General features: G+C 49.1%; 1 protein-coding gene across 1 annotated transcript in view; it reads right to left on the bottom strand.

Moving 5' to 3' along the window:
- LOC119970309 (A disintegrin and metalloproteinase with thrombospondin motifs 19-like) overlaps positions 1 to 17590 on the bottom strand; it is a 650870-nt gene that overhangs the window by 432207 nt on the left and 201073 nt on the right. The window contains exon 8 of the mRNA XM_038804712.1: positions 7560 to 7665. Coding sequence (XP_038660640.1) covers positions 7560 to 7665 — 106 coding nt within the window. The remainder of the gene's footprint in view (positions 1 to 7559; positions 7666 to 17590) is intronic.

Here is a 17590-nt window from a genome sequence, read left to right as displayed (position 1 = left end):
GATATTTAACGTGATTCGCATTGAATAAGGGACCTGAACAAGGAATGTGCGGCTGAGGCCGCACAAAGCCCAGTTTTTTTACAGTGGGGAACTCTGCTTGCTGGAATTCCCCATTGTAGCGAGAGATCAAGATGCCATTTCTAAATAGCGTCCCGGTTTCAGGGGCCAATGAAACAATCCCTGACCTCCTCCCCAGAGCAAACACAATATGGGAGGGTCCCCTGCCAACACCCATGCCGGGCAATCCAGGCCCGATTGGCGCGCGCACAAAAGAATGCCAGCCTGGCACCTTGGCAGTCCGAACCTGGGTGTCAGCCTGGCACTGCCAAGGTGACAAGAGCTGTGCCAAGGCACCACCCTGCGCAATGGGTATGTAGCTGGGGTCCTCTGATCCCCTGGGAGATACCCATGAGTACCTTTCCGTCTGGTCCCCGTTTTCCCCGTTTGTGGGGACCAATGCTGAATGGTGCTCGGCCGAGGTCTCTGAGGCGAAGGGGTTGAATCCCAACGCCTCAGGTACATCGGGTGAGTGAGGCTTATTGCTTCACTCTAATATGCAGATTTTCTAAAAAGTGATCACATCATAACGTCTTGCAAGATTGCGTTGAATCTCGTGTAGAGTTATGAGCAGGAAGATCCTGGTGCAGGGTCTCCCGGCTTTCAACGGTCAAGCTGCACCACGGCAAGCTGATTTTCGGGCACAGCGTGACTATTGGATTGCGCCCAAGAGGTGAGGTGAGAATGATTGCCCTTGATATCAAGGTAACATTTGACCGAATGTGGCTTCAAGGTTCCCGAAATAAACTGGAGTAAATGGGAACCAGGGAAAAATCTCTCCAATAGCACATACCGAGTACAAAGGAAGATGATTGTGATTGTTGGAGGTCAATCAACTCAGTCCCAGGACATCACTGCAGGAGTTCCTCAGGGTAGTGGCCTAGGCACTATCAGCTTCAGCTGCTTGTCAATGGCATTCCCTTGATCTTAAGGTCAGAAGTGGGGATGTTTGCCAGTGTTTGCACAATGTTCAACAATAGTTGTGAATCCTCAGGCATTGAAGCAATCTATAACCCAATTCAGCAACATTGGATTGGATTGGATTTGTTTATTGTCACATGTACCGAGGTACAGTGAAAAGTATTTTTCTGCAAGCAGCTCAACAGATCATTCAGTACATGGAAGAAAAGGGAATTAAACAAAATTCAAGAAAATACAAGAAAATACATGAGAATACGACTGGGAGTTAAATATCCGAGGGTATCAAACTATTTGGAAGGACAGAGTGGATGGTAAGGGAGGTGGTGTTGCTCTGTTATTTAAGGATGACATCCGGGCAATAGTAAGGGATGACATCGGTGCTATGGAGGATAAGGTTGAATCCATTTGGGTGGAAATCAGGAATAGTAAGGCGAAAAAGTCACTGATAGGAGTAGTCTATAGGCCACCAAATAGTAACGTTATGGTGGGGCAGGCAATAAACAAAGAAATAACTGATGCATGTAGAAATGGTGCAGCAGTCATCATGGGGGATTTTAATCTACATGTCGATTGGTTTAACCAGCTCGGTCAAGGCAACCTTGAGGAGGAGTTTATAGAATGTATCCGCGATAGTTTCCTAGAACAGTATGTAATGGAACCTACGAGGGAACAAGCGGTCCTAGATCTTGTCCTGTGTAATGAGACAGGATTGATTCATGATCTCATAGTTAGGGATCCTCTCGGAAGAAGCGATCACAATATGGTGGAATTTAAAATACAGATGGAGGGTGAGAAAGTAAAATCAAATACTAGTGTTTTGTGTTTAAACAAAGGAGATTACAAGGGGATGAGAGAAGAACTAGCTAAGGTAGACTGGGAGCTAAGACTTTATGGTGGAACAGTTGAGGAGCAGTGGAGAACCTTCCAAGCGATTTTTCACAGTGCTCAGCAAAGGTTTATACCAACAAAAAGGAAGGACGGAAGAAAGAGGGAAAATCGACCGTGGATATCTAAGGAAATAAGGGAGAGTATCAAATTGAAGGAAAAAGCCTATAAAGTGGCAAAGATTGCTGGGAGATTAGAGGACTGGGAAATCTTTAGGGGGCAACAGAAAGCTACTAAAAAAGCTATAAAGAAGAGTAAGATAGAGTATGAGAGTAAACTTGCTCAGAATATAAAAACAGACAGTAAAAGTTTTTACAAATATATAAGACAAAAAAGAGTGGCTAAGGTAAATATTGGTCCTTTAGAGGATGAGAAGGGAGTTTTAATAATGGGAAATGAGGAAATGGCTGAGGAACTGAACAGGTTTTTTGAGTCGGTCTTCACAGTGGAAGACACAAATAACATGCCAGCGACTGATAGAAATGAGGCTATGACAGGTGAGGACCTTGAGAGGATTGTTATCACTAAGGAGGGAGTGATGGGCAAGCTAATGGGGCTAAAGGTAGACAAGTCTCCTGGCCCTGATGGAATGCATCCCAGAGTGCTAAAAGAGATGGCTAGGGAAATTGCAGATGGACTAGTGATAATTTACCGAAATTCACTAGACTCTGGGGTGGTCCCGGTGGATTGGAAATTAGCAAACGTGACGCCACTGTTTAAAAAAGGAGGTAGGCAGAAAGCAGGAAATTATAGGCCAGTGAGCTTAACTTCGGTAGTAGGAAAGATGCTGGAATCTATCATCAAGGAAGAAATTGCGAGGCATCTGGATAGAAATTGTCCCATTGGGCAGACGCAGCATGGGTTCGTAAAGGGCAGGTCATGCCTAACTAATTTAGTGGAATTTTTTGAGGACATTACCAGTGCAGTAGATAACGGGAAGCCGATGGATGTGGTATATCTGGATTTCCAGAAAGCCTTTGACAAGGTGCCACACAAAAGGTTGCTGCATAAGATAAAGATGCATGGCATTAAGGGTAAAGTAGTAGCATGGATAGAGGATTGGTTAATTAATAGAAAGCAAAGAGTTGGGATAAATGGGTGTTTCTCTGGTTGGCAATCAGTAGCTAGTGGTGTCCCTCAGGGATCCGTGTTGGGCCCACAATTGTTCACAATTTACATAGATGATTTGGAGTTGGGGACCAAGGGCAATGTGTCCAAGTTTGCAGATGACACGAAGATGAGTGGTAAAGCAAAAAGTGCAGAGGATACTGGAAGTCTGCAGAGGGATTTGGATAGGTTAAGTGAATGGGCTCGGGTCTGGCAGATGGAATACAATGTTGACAAATGTGAGGTTATCCATTTTGGTAGGAATAACAGCAAACGGGATTATTATTTAAACAATAAAATATTAAAGCATGCCGCTGTTCAGAGAGACTTGGGTGTGCTAGTGCATGAGTCACAGAAGGTTGGTTTACAAGTGCAACAAGTGATTAAGAAGGCAAATGAAATTTTGTCCTTCATTGCTAGAGGGATGGAGTTTAAGACTAGGGAGGTTATGTTGCAATTGTATAAGGTGTTAGTGCGGCCACACCTGGAGTATTGTGTTCAGTTTTGGTCTCCTTACTTGAGAAAGGACGTACTGGCGCTGGAGGGTGTGCAGAGGAGATTCACTAGGTTAATCCAAGAGCTGAAGGGGTTGGATTATGAGGAGAGGTTGAGTAGACTGGGACTGTACTCGTTGGAATTTAGAAGGATGAGGGGGGATCTTATAGAAACATTTAAAATTATGAAGGGAATAGATAGGATAGATGCGGGCAGGTTGTTTCCACTGGCGGGTGACAGGAGAACTAGGGGACATAGCCTCAAAATAAGGAGAAGTAGATTTTGGACTGAGTTTACGAGGAACTTCTTCACCCAAAGGGTTGTGAATCTATGGAATTCCTTGCCCAGTGAAGCAGTTAAGGCTCCTTCATTACATGTTTTTAAGGTAAAGATAGATTGTTTTTTGAAGAATAAAGGGATTAAGGGTTATGGTGTACGGGCCGGAAAGTGGAGCTGAGTCCACAAAAGATCAGCCATGATCTAATTGTTTGGCGGAGCAGGCTCGAGGGGCCAGATGGCCTACTCCTGCTCCTAGTTCTTATGTTCTTATGTTAATACATAATAGGGCAACACAAGATATTCAGGCTTGGGCTGAAATGGCAAGTAATATTCATGCCACACATTTCCACACAATGACCTTCTCCAACAAAAGAGAAAATAACCACCTCCCCTAGATTTTCAATGGCATTACCATTATTTAATCCGCCAGTACCAACATTCTGAGGATTATCAATGAATGGCAACTGCACTAGACCAGCGGAGTGATTTAACTAAATGGGAACAAAGTTCCAAGCGAGCGCCTTTAGCCGCGTGTTTCCCAGCACTCTTAGAAAACTCGAAATACAATGCTCAAAAACAACACTCACGCACAATAGGAAGCCTCAGCGGGGAACGTGCAGCTGAGGCCGCATATAGCCCTGCTGTGTGCACTGAGAAGCTCCATTCACCGGAACGCCTGAGTGTGGTGAGAGATCGTGACGCTATTTTTATTTGGAGCCTCGATCTTTAGAGCCCCCGAAGCAATCCCCTCTGCCTCTCCCCCAAGCTGCTAGGCACTATGGGAGTGCTCCCCCTCCCCCCAATAAAACCCAGGCATGCAGCTGGGGTCCTCTGATCCTAGGGGAGACCCCCATGAGTGCCGTTCCATCTGGTCCCCGTTCTGAGGTCTCTGAGATGAAGGAGATGGATCCCACGCACCTTGGAGAACTCAGGAAACTGCACATTAAAGGGAGACTAGCAGCGTTGCTTTAATATGCAAATTTGCTCAAAAGTGACCCTGCCCGCAATGGGCAGGATTTACATCGCAATGTCTCGTGAGATCGCATGAGATCTTGTGAAGAGTTGCGAGCCGGGTAGATCCTGGGAACAGACGGCGGGATGCTCCGCCCTGCCACTTTTCTGCCCCACCCCACCGCGGGATACTCCATTATGCCGACCGGTCAATCGGGGTTTCCCATTCTGGGAAGCCCCACGCCATTGGGAAACCCCCGGTCTGCGGCAAAATGGAGCATCCCACCAGCGGAGAATCCCACCCAGGGTCTCCCGGCTTCTATCAGCCATGCTGCCCTGCGGCAAGTTGCCTTTCGGGCATAGCATGGCCGTAAAGCCATGCCATTCGGTTTCAAAATAATTTTGTAAATGTATGCGAGTGTGCCCATACCCTCGAAGGTGCCGTGGTATCGTGCAATTATGTTCTTTAATTGTGTTTGGAAGTCGGCATCCGGCGAGGCTGATGCCTCAGCGGGCGACATGGAGTGAACCCGCTGTACGAGATTCAGGATCTTGTAGGCCTGAACACCAAGCAAGGAAGCTTTGTTGGACCCTACAATTTCGAAGCGCAGGGTGGCTCTTAAGGAACGGTGCGATACCACAAGCTGGCATGAACCACTGGCAGCAATGGCATTGCCATTGTAGTCGAGAAGCCGGCAGGCCGATGGAAGGATGGTCGGCTTGACGTGGATGTTATCCAGGTCAGACTGCGAAATGAGGTTAGCTGAAGCGCCGGTGTCCAGCCTGAATCGTATGCGATATTTGTTGACCGTAAGGGTGGCGCATGCGCAGGAGCCTGGAAAAAGCACGCAAAATGGCTGCCCTCATCCAGACTCAAGCCCTGGAGCTGTTTTACGGCCTGCACCCGCTCCACATCATGGGGGCCTTGCCGCGCCGTCTCTGCCGCCTTAATATAGGAGTACCGGTTAGTAGTGTGCTGATGTACGACGCAGGTCTCGATGGCTATGGCGAGGGTGAGCTGCTTCATTTTAAGGAGCTGCTGGCGAAGGGGGTCGGAGTGGACCCCGAAAACGATCTGGTTGCAGATCATGGAGTCGGAGGTGGAGCCGTAGTTGCAGGATTGCGCGAGGATACGGAGATATGTTAAGAAGGACTGAAAAGGTTCATCTTTACCCTGAAGCTTCTGCTGGAACATAGCGTTCAAGGCTCTTGTTGACTTCGATGTCACAGTGGCTGTCGAACTTGAGCAGGACTGTTTTGAACTTGGACTTGGCCTCACCTTCAGCAAATGTGAGGGAGTTAAAAATGTGGATGGCATGGTCCCCGGCCGTAGAGAGGAAGAGAGCAATCTTTCTGGCATCCAATGAGGCCTTACAGGTTGGTGGCTTCGAGGTACAGCTGAAACTTCTGCTTAAAAATCTTCCAGTTGGCCGAGGTTGCCGGCGACGCGGAGCGGCGGGGGAGGGCGGACGCTGTCCATATTACCGGATGGCTGATCGCTGGTCAAAGGCAGACTATCTCAAGGTAGGTCCGTCATACTCTAACATCACGCACTGGTACCATGATGTGTTGGGTATGCTGGGTCTGCGAGGACTGCGTTTACCATAGCAGTGAGAGAGACAGGCTTCCAACACTTGGAGAAATGCAACCCTATTTTATTGAACTACCAACTGTTAAACATACTTGAACTGTGGGTTGATACTATGCTGAGTTGACTGGAGACCTGAGGCTAAGCTGACCAGTCTATCTTGCTACCACATGGTGGATGTTCGTTTTGTTGCTCACGAGCTCTGACTGTCTCAGGCTGCATCCCAAGAGAGCGGGAAAACTAGTGCCCTCTGGCTTTATAGTGACCGTGTCCTGTCTGGTGATTGGCTGCTGTGTTCTGTGTGTTCATTGGTTATCCTGTGTGTTAATCAATGTCTGTCTGTGCACCATCATATACTTGTGTGTATATTATGACATTTATATCACAACTTTTATGACCACTGAATAGCTCAATGCGCCCTTCAACCGTGTCGTCACTGTTGCAATGTATTAAACATGGCAGCCAATTTGCACACAAGCTCCCACCAACAGCACCGTGATAACAATGGCAAAATCTGTTTTCATCTCATGATGTTGATTAAGGGACAAATATTGACCAGGACACCGTGGGTAACTCCCCTGCTCAGCTTCAAAATTGTGCCATGTGATCTTTTACATGTAGTTAAAGGGGCAGAAAGGCCTCAGTTTAACAAATGCTTGGGGAGATAGTATTGCTGACAGTGCAGCATTCCCTCTGTATTTCACAGGCATGTCAGCCTTGATTTTTTTGCTAAATTTCTGGAGTGGGACTTGAACCCACAACCTTTTGACTCAGGAGCGAGAGCTACCAGCCACGAAATGGCTGAGACAGACGAGAAAAAAAGTCATACTCCACTTTGGAAATCTAAAGAGATTTATCAATCCACACATTGGTAATGAATTTGACAATTTATTTGATGTTTTAGAAATCTGTCACGTCACAATGGTGCTATTGAGCCTTTGTTTGTCACATATCTCAGCTTGATTAGCCATCATCATACGGATTCATAAAACACTCTTTGCTATATTAAAAGTCCGAGTGCAGTCTAAAAAAGTACATTCCGTACCGTAGAAAACGTAACTTTCTACATTCAGGGTCAATATTAACTGTACGTGCTGAGTAGGTATCAGGTGGCAGTGGGATGGCTGCTCACTTTACACCCACTTGATTTTATTTTCCATTCAAGTTAATGTAAAGGGAAATAGGTCAGGGCGTAAAATGTCAGTCATCTCACTGGCCCCCTGCCCGAGAGGAGCAGTTAAAATCAACCCCATGGAAATGATTGAGTTTTACTTACTTGTGACCCATCTCATGGGCAATCGTAAAGGCAAGATTAAGTCCATTGTCCTCAGCAAGAACACACTTCTTCTTTTCACTGCACATCCCACTAAGATATGCTATACCTGCCAAAACAAAATACATATAAGACAAAATGAAAACAGCTAAGTAGTACCTCATACTGGTGAATACAAGAATCAGAAAAGAAGTCACATCTTTTTAAAAGTAAAATGTTCAGTTTGTAGACACTTTTAAAATAAGGGATTTAAAAAATTTGTTTATGGGATGTGGGCATTGCTGACTAGGCCAGCATTCATTGCCCATTCCTTTTTAAAAAATAAATTTAGAGTACCCAATTCATTTTTCCAATTAAGGGGCAATTTAGCGTAGCCAATCCACCTAACTAGCACATTTTTGGGTTGTGGGGGTGACACCCACGCAGACACGGGGAAAATGTGCAAACTCCACACGGACAGTGACCCAGGGTCGGGATTCGAACCTGGATCCTCAGCACCGTAGGCAGCAATGCTAACCACTGTGCCACCGTGCTGCCCCTTCACTGCCCATTCCTAATTGCCCTTGAGAAGGTGGTGTTGAGCCATTTTGTTGAACTGCTGCAGTCCATGTGGTGAAGGTGCACCCACAGTGATGTTAGGAAGGGAGTTCCAGGGTTTGGACCCAGCGACATTGAAGGAATAGTGATAGATTCTGTTGTCCTCCATGGCACAGCTTTCAAATTGCAAAACAGACTCAAAACAACTGAAGTGTGAAACGTGGAGGGATAACGTGCAATCCTAAAGTACTTCTTTTAAGGCTTTAAGTTGTTAATATTTCAAAAATATTTCAGACAAAGCACTGCAAAACGGCATTTGAGGAAACAAACGTCAACAGTTCCTTGAAGCGATTTATATTCAAATAGAATTGAATGATCACATTTTTGGTTAGAAAGGAATGTTTTTATAATGGAAGGCCAACTCTACGAAGATTCAATTAAGGTTACAAAACAAAAGCAAAATACTGCAGATGCTAGAAATCTAATAGAGAAACAGAAAATGCTGGAAACATTCAACAAGTCTGGCAGCATTTCATAGAATTTACAGTGCAGAAGGAGGCCATTCAGCCCATCGAGTCTGCACCGGCTCTTGGAAAGAGCATCCTACCCAAGGTCAACACCTCCACCCTATCCCCATAACCCAGTAACCCCACCCAACACTAAGGGCAATTTTGGACACTAAAGGCAATTTATCATGGCCAATCCACCTAACCTGCACATCTTTGGACTATGGGAGGAAACCGGAGCACCCGGAGGAAACCCACGCACACACGGGGAGGATGTGCAGACTCCGCACAGACAGTGACCCAAGCCGGAATTGAACCTGGGACCCTGGAGCTGTGAAGCGATTGTGCTATCCACAATACTACCGTGCTGCATCTTTGAAGAGAGAAACAGAATTAACATTTCAGGCTGACGGCTTAATCAGAATCTTAATTTTCATCACTACTATATCAGGTTAAATACATTTTTTTATATAAACTTCAAAACAAGTAGAAAACAAAAAGTTCTAGCAGTCCTGCTCCATTGCCAGAAGTGAGTTGAACAGGACTCTTCCCTGGCTATTTGTCTTCTGTCTGATCCTATCCTGAATTAATATTAAGATTAGCCACATGCAACATTGACAATGCTGCTGGGGCAGTCTGCTCTACCAGAGCTAGTGGGAATGCAGTATTTTACCACTCTATCTTGGGGGTGATGTGGCCTGAATCATAAAACTTAGAAATACAATTTTCAAGTTGTTCACTAATTGGTCGGCTAGTATTAGATGTGATGAGAGGATTTTCCCAGTGGGTTACACTCAGTTTATGCTTTAGCTTTATATTTTACACATAAAATACTATTAGAACATAGAACAGTACAGCACAGAACAGGCCCTTCAGCCCTCGATATTGTGCCGAGTATTATCTGAAACCAAGATCAAGCTATCCCACTCCCTGTCATTCTGGTGTGCTCCATGTGCCTATCCAATAACCGCTTGAAAGTTGCTAAAGTGTCCGACTCCACTATCACGGCAGGCAGTCCATTCCACACCCTAACCACTCTCTGAGTAAAGAATCTACCTCTGATATCCCTCCTATATCTCCCACCCTGAATCTTATAGTTATGCCCCCTTGTAACAGCTACATCCACCCGAGGAAATAGTCTCTGAATGTCCACTCTATCCCCCTCATCATCTTATAAACCTCTATTAAGTAGCCTCTCATCCTATTATGTAGAAACAAAGGTGTATTTTCTGATTTATGGATAAAATCAAGATAGCTGGCAATGTAAAAAGTGTAGATGGGAATAGAAAGTTGTGAAGAGACATTGGTAGATTAACTGAGTGGGAACTATGACAGACCTCAATGTGGGGAAGTGCGAGGCAATGCATTTTGGACCTAACAAAGGTATGTTAGACTATTTTCTCAAACGCGTGTATCTAAGAATTGTGGAAAAGCAGTGAGATTTAGGGGTTCAAAGATGGCTAAAAGCTGGTTAAAGTCCCCACAAGACCCACGGGATGACTTGATTAACCCTCCCTGTGAGCCTCGTGGAGTACGAGCTCCCCAGCTGAGGGACAGACGCCCATCAGTGGGCTAGTTAACTCAGTACCATAAAAGCCAGCCCAGGTAAGAGCCGAGCTGCAGAGCAGGTCCTGACTGTGACTGGGACTGTTACTTGTAAATAATTTCCTTTTGGAAACAAACCATTTTTTGACTCCCCTTTCCAGACTCCTCCAAGACTACTAAAGATTTTTTTAAAAATTGAAAGCTAATGGAGTGTCGGGCCCAGAATTTCATGGATTTGGGAATTTTCTGATGCTGCGATCCTGTTTGTGCCCTGGAGGAACCTGCCTGTCCTACTTTCAAGTCGGGAGACAGCCTTAGACTGGAGAAAGGGCTGCTGCTTCCAGAGGCAGGCACAGACTCAGAGATGGATGTGCACCGATGTAGTCTGGTTTTGAGGCCCGTCTCCCATGGATGAGAACTATTGGTGTACTATTGAATTCTATGATATGGAGATGCCGGCGTTGGACTGGAGTGAGCACAATAAGAAGTCTTACAACACCAGGTAAAAGTCCAACAGGTTTGTTTCAAATTACTAGCTTTCAAAGCACTGCTCCTTCCTCAGGTGAATGAAGAGGTAGGTTGCAGAAACATATATATAGACAAAGTCAAAGATGCAAGACAATACTTTGAATGCGGGCATTTGCGGGTAATTAAGTCTTTACAGAGCCAGAGAGAGGGGTAACCCCAGGTTAAAGAGGTGTGTATTGTCTCAAGCCAGGACAGTTGGTAGGATTTTGGAAGCCCAAGCCAGATGGTGGGGGGTGAATGTAATGCGACATGCGTGTACTGCAACCTCCTGCCTGCCCCTGCCACGGGATTCAGTGATCTCTTCACAGATACAAATGTAATGAGCTGAACAGCACAAGATTATGCGTGGTCAGCTGTCTCATCCACCAGCAGAAATCACTCCACTTCTGCTCCTGCCAATTAGACTGCAGAACAGAAGATTCTAGGATTCAACTTCATAACCGAAAGGCTAGCTTTGCTTATCTTACATTTATTTAGGCAAGGAACTTGGCCGGGATTCTCCATTGCGAGTCCGCCCCGCTCCCGCTGATAGCGAGGACGGAGAATTTTGTGCTCAACAAAATCTCCCATTCACTGCAGCAGAACTGGAGTATCCCATTGCCGTGAGTGGACAGAAATTTCTGCCCCTTGTTTTTGCTCAGTATCCCTCTGCCATGTAAAATCAGTCCTCATCACACAGGTAATCAGGTAACTGCAGCCACTCCACAGTGCACAGCTTTAGAAGCCTAACATGCTGGATCACAAAAAAAATGCATAAATGTGAAGAATTGGAATCAAGTGAAAATCTATACGGTAGGTAACAGCGAGACTGCCTGGCAAAGAACTGCAGATTGAAAGGTTAGCTCTGTTTGCTCTCCACAGATGTTAGTTGCTCTGCGTATTCTCAGCATTTCCTGTATTTTCTCTTTATAGTTAAGAGAATGCCTTGTGTGGATTTCAACTTGCAAAAAAAAACCAGTCCATCTAAAGATAGAGAGGCTGCTGGGAAAAATAAAACACTCAGCACTGAACCCTCAAACCACAATCTAATCATATAAAGCTGGAAAATTCTTAATTGAGTCATGAAATGGATAGGAGTATAAAGTACAGAATCAATAAACTTTACTGTCTAAATCAAAGTGAACGAAGCTAACAGTATATCTGTTAACTGATTTAATCTCAGAATTAGCCTAAAGCTACGTACTGTTATTTCAGAGACTTGCTCGTGAATGAAATGTGAGATAAGGACTCTTGTCAGGAAAAACCAGGCCACATACGAGTCTATTTTTTAACTTCCCCATCCCACCGATCTCTTTCATTTGTAAAGATATGGGGCGAGATTCTCTGACCCCCACCCCCCGCCGGGGTTGGAGAATCGCTGGGAGGCGGCGCGAATCCCGCCCCCACCTGCCGCCAAATTCTCCGGCACCGGAGATTCGGCGGGAGCGGGAATTGCTCCGCGCCGGTCGGCGGACCCCCCCTGCCGATTCTCCGGCCGCAATGGGCCGAAGTCCCGCTGGTTCTATGCTGGTCCCGCCGGTGTAAATTGGACTAGGTCCCTTACCAGCGGGACCTGGCGGCGCGGGCGAGCTCCAGGGTCCTGGGGGCGCGGGGGTGCACGGCGATCTGGCCCCGGGGGGGTGCCCCCACGGTGGCCTGGCCCGCGATCGGAGTCCACCGATCCGCGGGCGGGCCTCTGCTGTGGGGGTACTCTTTTCCTATGCACCACCCATGTCAGCCTCCGCCATGGCCGACGCGTAGGTGAACCCGCTCCCCCCGCGCATGGGGATGACGTCAGCAGCCGCTGACGCTGACGCCCATGCACGAACCCGTGCCGGCCGGCGGAGTCCCTTCGGTCCCGGCTGGCGTAGCGCCAAAGGCCTTCCACACCAGCCGGCGGGGCACCGGCAACTCCGGGGTAGGCCTAGCCCCTAAAGGTGCGGAGGATTCCGCACCTTTGGGGCGGCCCGGCACCCGCCGGGACCCCCCGCCCTGCCGGGTATGGGAGAATCCCGCCCATGGATTCCCTGTCCTGGGACGCCTGGATTGCGTTCCCCGATGGGACGGAGAATGGGGGATGAGGGCAAAATCGTGGTGTTTGGACGCCCCTCTGGTGGCTGGAACAAGGTTCACGACCGCTCACCAGTGGTAAGATGTAAATTGCATTCACCATCACCCATTAGAAATCAGTTCACTCAGCACAGAATAGTGATCAAATGTGAGGCTTTATTATATTGTACAACTCAGAGATATATATGTTATCACCATGCCACTGGAGGAATCATCGTTTTATACAAGTGTTACTTGAATTAGCAGAAAGACCATAACTTGTAATATAAAACCATTTCCTACTAAGCAAAGGAAGGCTAGAATTTGGAGTATTAGCTAGTGCAATTCTTCTAAAAATAAAAAATGTTAATTACCTTAAATTTGTAAATGAACCCCTCATCTCACAAAGGGATTCTGCCTTCAGGAAAAAGGAAATTGGCAGACAGTTTGTTGTTTAGATTGGGAGGGAAGCTACAAATGCCTGCGATCCTGGGCTGAATTCTCCACCTCCTGACCCCAGTAGCTTGAACTGCGATCGGGCGGAGAATAGCAGGTAATGGAAAAATCGCTGTTTGTGCTTGGCGTTGATTCCGACCCTTGCTCCAGTCCCCCACTGGTGGCATTAGTGATGTTGGCACCCCACGCTGGCAGGTCCATGCAAAACCGTCATTTGCATGGATTTAAATCTCATTCGCAGGTAGCACACAAGTATGCACCACCTGACATCTGGTGGCGGCCACTGAGTGAGTAGTCGCACATTTGGTGGCTCCTGCTTGAGGCGGAATTGTTTGTTCCTTGTTACTCGTTCACGGGGTGTTTGCTGATACAAGCTACAGCAACAGATAGAGCAAAGAATTCTCCTTCGGGTGGGCATGCGTCAGCCCTATCAAAGGAGTGCAACTGTAAAGAGGCAACAGTCAGTGTGGTGATCCACTGTGTAACTGTGTGTACCTGTATTGGGGATGTACAGTAGTACCTATACTACAGGTTCGCCGGTAGCCCCTGCCGGCTATCTCCGCCCACAAGGAGCCGTATAAATATGCATGACTTCTCCTGATCAGCCATTCTACCAGCTGCAGTCGGAGGCCACACATCTGATTGTAATAAAACCTCTGTTGTACCAATTCGAGTCTTTAGTACAATTGATAGTGCATCAATGTATTACAGTCAGATTTTCTGCATTATGGACATCAGGATCAAACCAGATCGCTTGCAGCTGGATCCGCACTCGCCAAATGCCAGAAAGGACTTTAATCACTGGCTGGCTTGCTTTGAGGCCTATATCAACTCAGCGACCCCCGCGCCGATGGAAGCTCTGAAAATCCAAGTTCTGTACTCCAGGTTGAGCTCCAGCGTGTTCCCGCTGATCCAGGATGCACCGAATTTTGCAGACGCCATGGACCTCCTTAAAGAAAACTACGTTCAGAAGACGAACGCTCTACTCGCAAGGCACATACTCGCCACTCGCGTACAACTACCTGGTGAGTCGATTGAAGACTTCTGGCGGGCCCTTATCCCTCTCGTACGGGACTGTGACTGTCAGGCCATCACGGCCATGGAACTATCCAATCTCCTCATGCGTGATGCATTCGTGACGGGGATTGCGTCGGACCCCATCCGACAACGACTGCTGGAAGGGGCCGCGCCCGACCTAGCGGAGTCGAAAGCCTTAGCACTCTCCATGACGGTCGCTTCTCGTAATGTCTAGTCCTAGCCCGCGCGGCCCACCCATCCTACCCCTCGCAAACGACCCCCCCCCGACTGGGGCCAGTCCTGCTCAATATGCCTGCGCTGCCCGCCACACTGCACACTCTGGGGGTCCCCGCTGCTACTTCTGCGGCCACAGAAGCACCCCCGCCAGCGCTGTCCAGCCCGCGCCGCCGCCTGCAAATCCTGCGGTAAGAAGGGCCACTTTGCGGCGGTGTGCCAGGCCCGCGCAGTCGCTGCTATCGCGCCCGATTTCGCTCCCTTCCACCAGCCGATCGCACAATGGGCGCCGCCATCTTCTGCTCCCGGGGCCACGTGCGGCCAGTGGGCGCCGTCATCTTCTCGGCCTCAGGTCCACGTGCGGCCAGTGGGTGCCGCCATCTTGCCCCGCCCCCACAATGTGTGCACCACGGGCGCCGCCATCTTGCCCCGCGCCCGCAATGTGCGCTCCATGGACGCTGCCATCTTGCCCCGCCCATACAACGTGCGCTGCATGAGCACCGCCATCTTCTCCCCACAGGTCCTCCAGTCGTCGCCATCACCGCCATTTTGTCTCCCCTTCGGGACTGAAACGCAGGACCCGGGCCGCTCCTCATATGACTCCTCGGACGACCACCCGCTGCTTGCCTCCATGATGCTGGACCAGTCCCGTCCTCACAACCTGGCCACCGCTTCGACGACAGTGCTAATCAACAGCCACGTGACCTCCTGTCTACTGGACTTCGGGAGCACCGACAGCTTCATCCACCCGATCACGGTAAGGGGCTGCTACCTCGCTGTCCATCCCGCCAACCAATGGATCTCCCTAGCCTCCGGATCCCACTCTGTCCCGATCCGAGGTTTCTGTGTAGTTCACCTCACCGTCCAAGGCGTTGAATTCAGCGGTTTCCGCCTATACATTCTACCCAATCTCTGTGCTACACTATTGCTGGGTCTGGATTTTCAATGTAACCTCCAGAGTCTCACCCTCAAATTCGGCGGGCCTCTACTCCCACTCACCGTTTGCGGCCTCACGACCCTCAAGGTTGGCCCTCCCAGGGCAGCACGGTTGCGCAGTGGGTTAGCCCTGCTGCCTCACGGCGCTGAGGTCCCAGGTTCGATCCTGGCTCTGGGTCACTGTCTGTGCGGAGTTTGCACATTCTCCCCGTGTTTGCGTGGGTTTCGCCCCCACAACCCAAAGATGTGCAGGCTAGGTGGATTGGCCATGCAAAATTGCCCCTTAATTGGAAAAAATGAATTGGGTACTCTACATTTATTTTAAAAAAGGTTGGCCCTCCCTCCCTCCTTGCCAATCTGACTGCGGATTGCAAGCCCGTCGCCACCAGGAGCAGACGGTACAGCGCCCAGGACAAGGCCTTCATCTGGTCCGAGGTCCAGCGGCTGCTTCAGGAGGGTATTATCAAGGCCAGCAATAGCCCCTGGAGAGCCCAAGTGGTAGTGGTTAAAACTGGGGAGAAACACAGGATGGGCGTGGACTACAGCCAGACCATCAATCGGTACACGTAGCTCGATGCGTACCCCGTCCCTCGCATATCTGATATGGTCAATCAGATTGCACAGTACCGGGTCTTCTCAACGATTGACCTTAAATCCGCCTACCACCAGCTCCCCATCCGCAAATCGGACCGTGCATACACTGCCTTCGAGGTGGACGGTCGCCTCTATCAATTTCTTAGGGTTCCCTTCGGCGTCACTAACGGGGTCTCGGTATTCCAAAGATTTGGACCGAATGGTTGACCGGTACGGACTGCGGGGCACGTTTCCATACCTGGACAATGTCACCATCTGCGGCCACGATCAGCAGGACCACAACGTCAACCTTGCCAAATTTCTCCACACCACTTCTTTCCTCAACCTCACCGACAAGGAGAAGTGCGTGTTCCGCACAAACCGCTTAGCCATCCTCGGCTACGTAGTCCAAAACGGACTCCTGGGGCCCGATCCCGACCGCATGCGCCCCCTCATGGAGCTCCCCCTTCCCCACTGCCCCAAGGCCCTCAGACGCTGCCTTGAGTTCTTCTCCTACTATGCCCAGTGGGTCCCAAACTACGCAGACAAGGCCCGCCCACTGATACAGTCCACTCAATTTCCCCTCACGGCCGAGGCACAACATGCCTTCGCCCGTATTAGAGCAGACATAGCCAAGGCCGGGATGCATGCAGTAGATGAGACTCTGCCCTTTCAAGTAGAGAGCGACGTTTCAGATATCGCCCTTGCCGCCACTCTAAACCAGGCAGGCAGACCCGTGGCATTCTTTTCCCGCACCCTTCATGCGTCTGAAATTCGACATTCGTCTGTTGAAAAGGAGGCCCAGGCAATCGTTGAAGCGGTGCGGCACTGGAGGCATTATCTGGCCGGCAGGAGATTCACTCTCCTCACTGACCAACGGTCGGTAGCCTTCATGTTCGACAACACGCAGCTGGGCAAGATCAAAAATAATAAAATCTTGAGGTGGAGAATCGAGCTCTCCCCCTATAATTACGAGATCTTGTATCGCCCCGGCAAGTTCAACGAGCCCCCAGACGCCTTCTCCCGAGGTACATGTGCCAGCGCACAAGTGAACCAGCTTCGCACCTTGCACGACAGCCTTTGTCACCCGGGGGTCACTCGGTTGTACATCTTGTCAAATCTCGCAATCTGCCCTACTCTGTCGAGGAAGTACGGACAGTCACCAGAGACTGCCAGGTCTGTGCGGAGTGCAAGCCGCACTTCTACCGGCCAGACCGCGCGTGCCTGGTGAAAGCGTCCCGCCCCTTTGAACGCCTCAGCGTGGATTTCAAAGGGCCCCTCCCCTCCACCGACCGCAACACATATATCCTCAGTGTGGTCGATGAATTCTCCAGGTTCCCCTTCGCCATCCCATGCCCGGATACGACGTCTGCCACCGTCATCAAGGCCCTCAACTCCATATTCGCTCTGTTCGGTTTCCCCGACTACATCCACAGCGACAGGGGATCCTCATTCATGAGCGATGAGCTGCGTCAGTTCCTGCTCAGCAGGGGTATCGCCTCCAGCAGAACGACCAGCTACAACCCCCGGGGAAACGGGCAGGTAGAGAGGGAGAACGGGACGGTTTGGAGGGCCGTCCAGCTGGCCCTACGGTCCAGAAACCTCCCAGCCGCTTGCTGGCAGCAGGTTCTCCCGGATGCACTGCACTCCATATGGTCTCTATTGTGCACTGCC

Source organism: Scyliorhinus canicula, chromosome 8 (genome assembly GCF_902713615.1).
Source record: "Scyliorhinus canicula chromosome 8, sScyCan1.1, whole genome shotgun sequence".
Lineage (NCBI taxonomy): Eukaryota > Metazoa > Chordata > Chondrichthyes > Carcharhiniformes > Scyliorhinidae > Scyliorhinus > Scyliorhinus canicula.
This window is presented reverse-complemented; position numbering and strand designations above follow the sequence as displayed.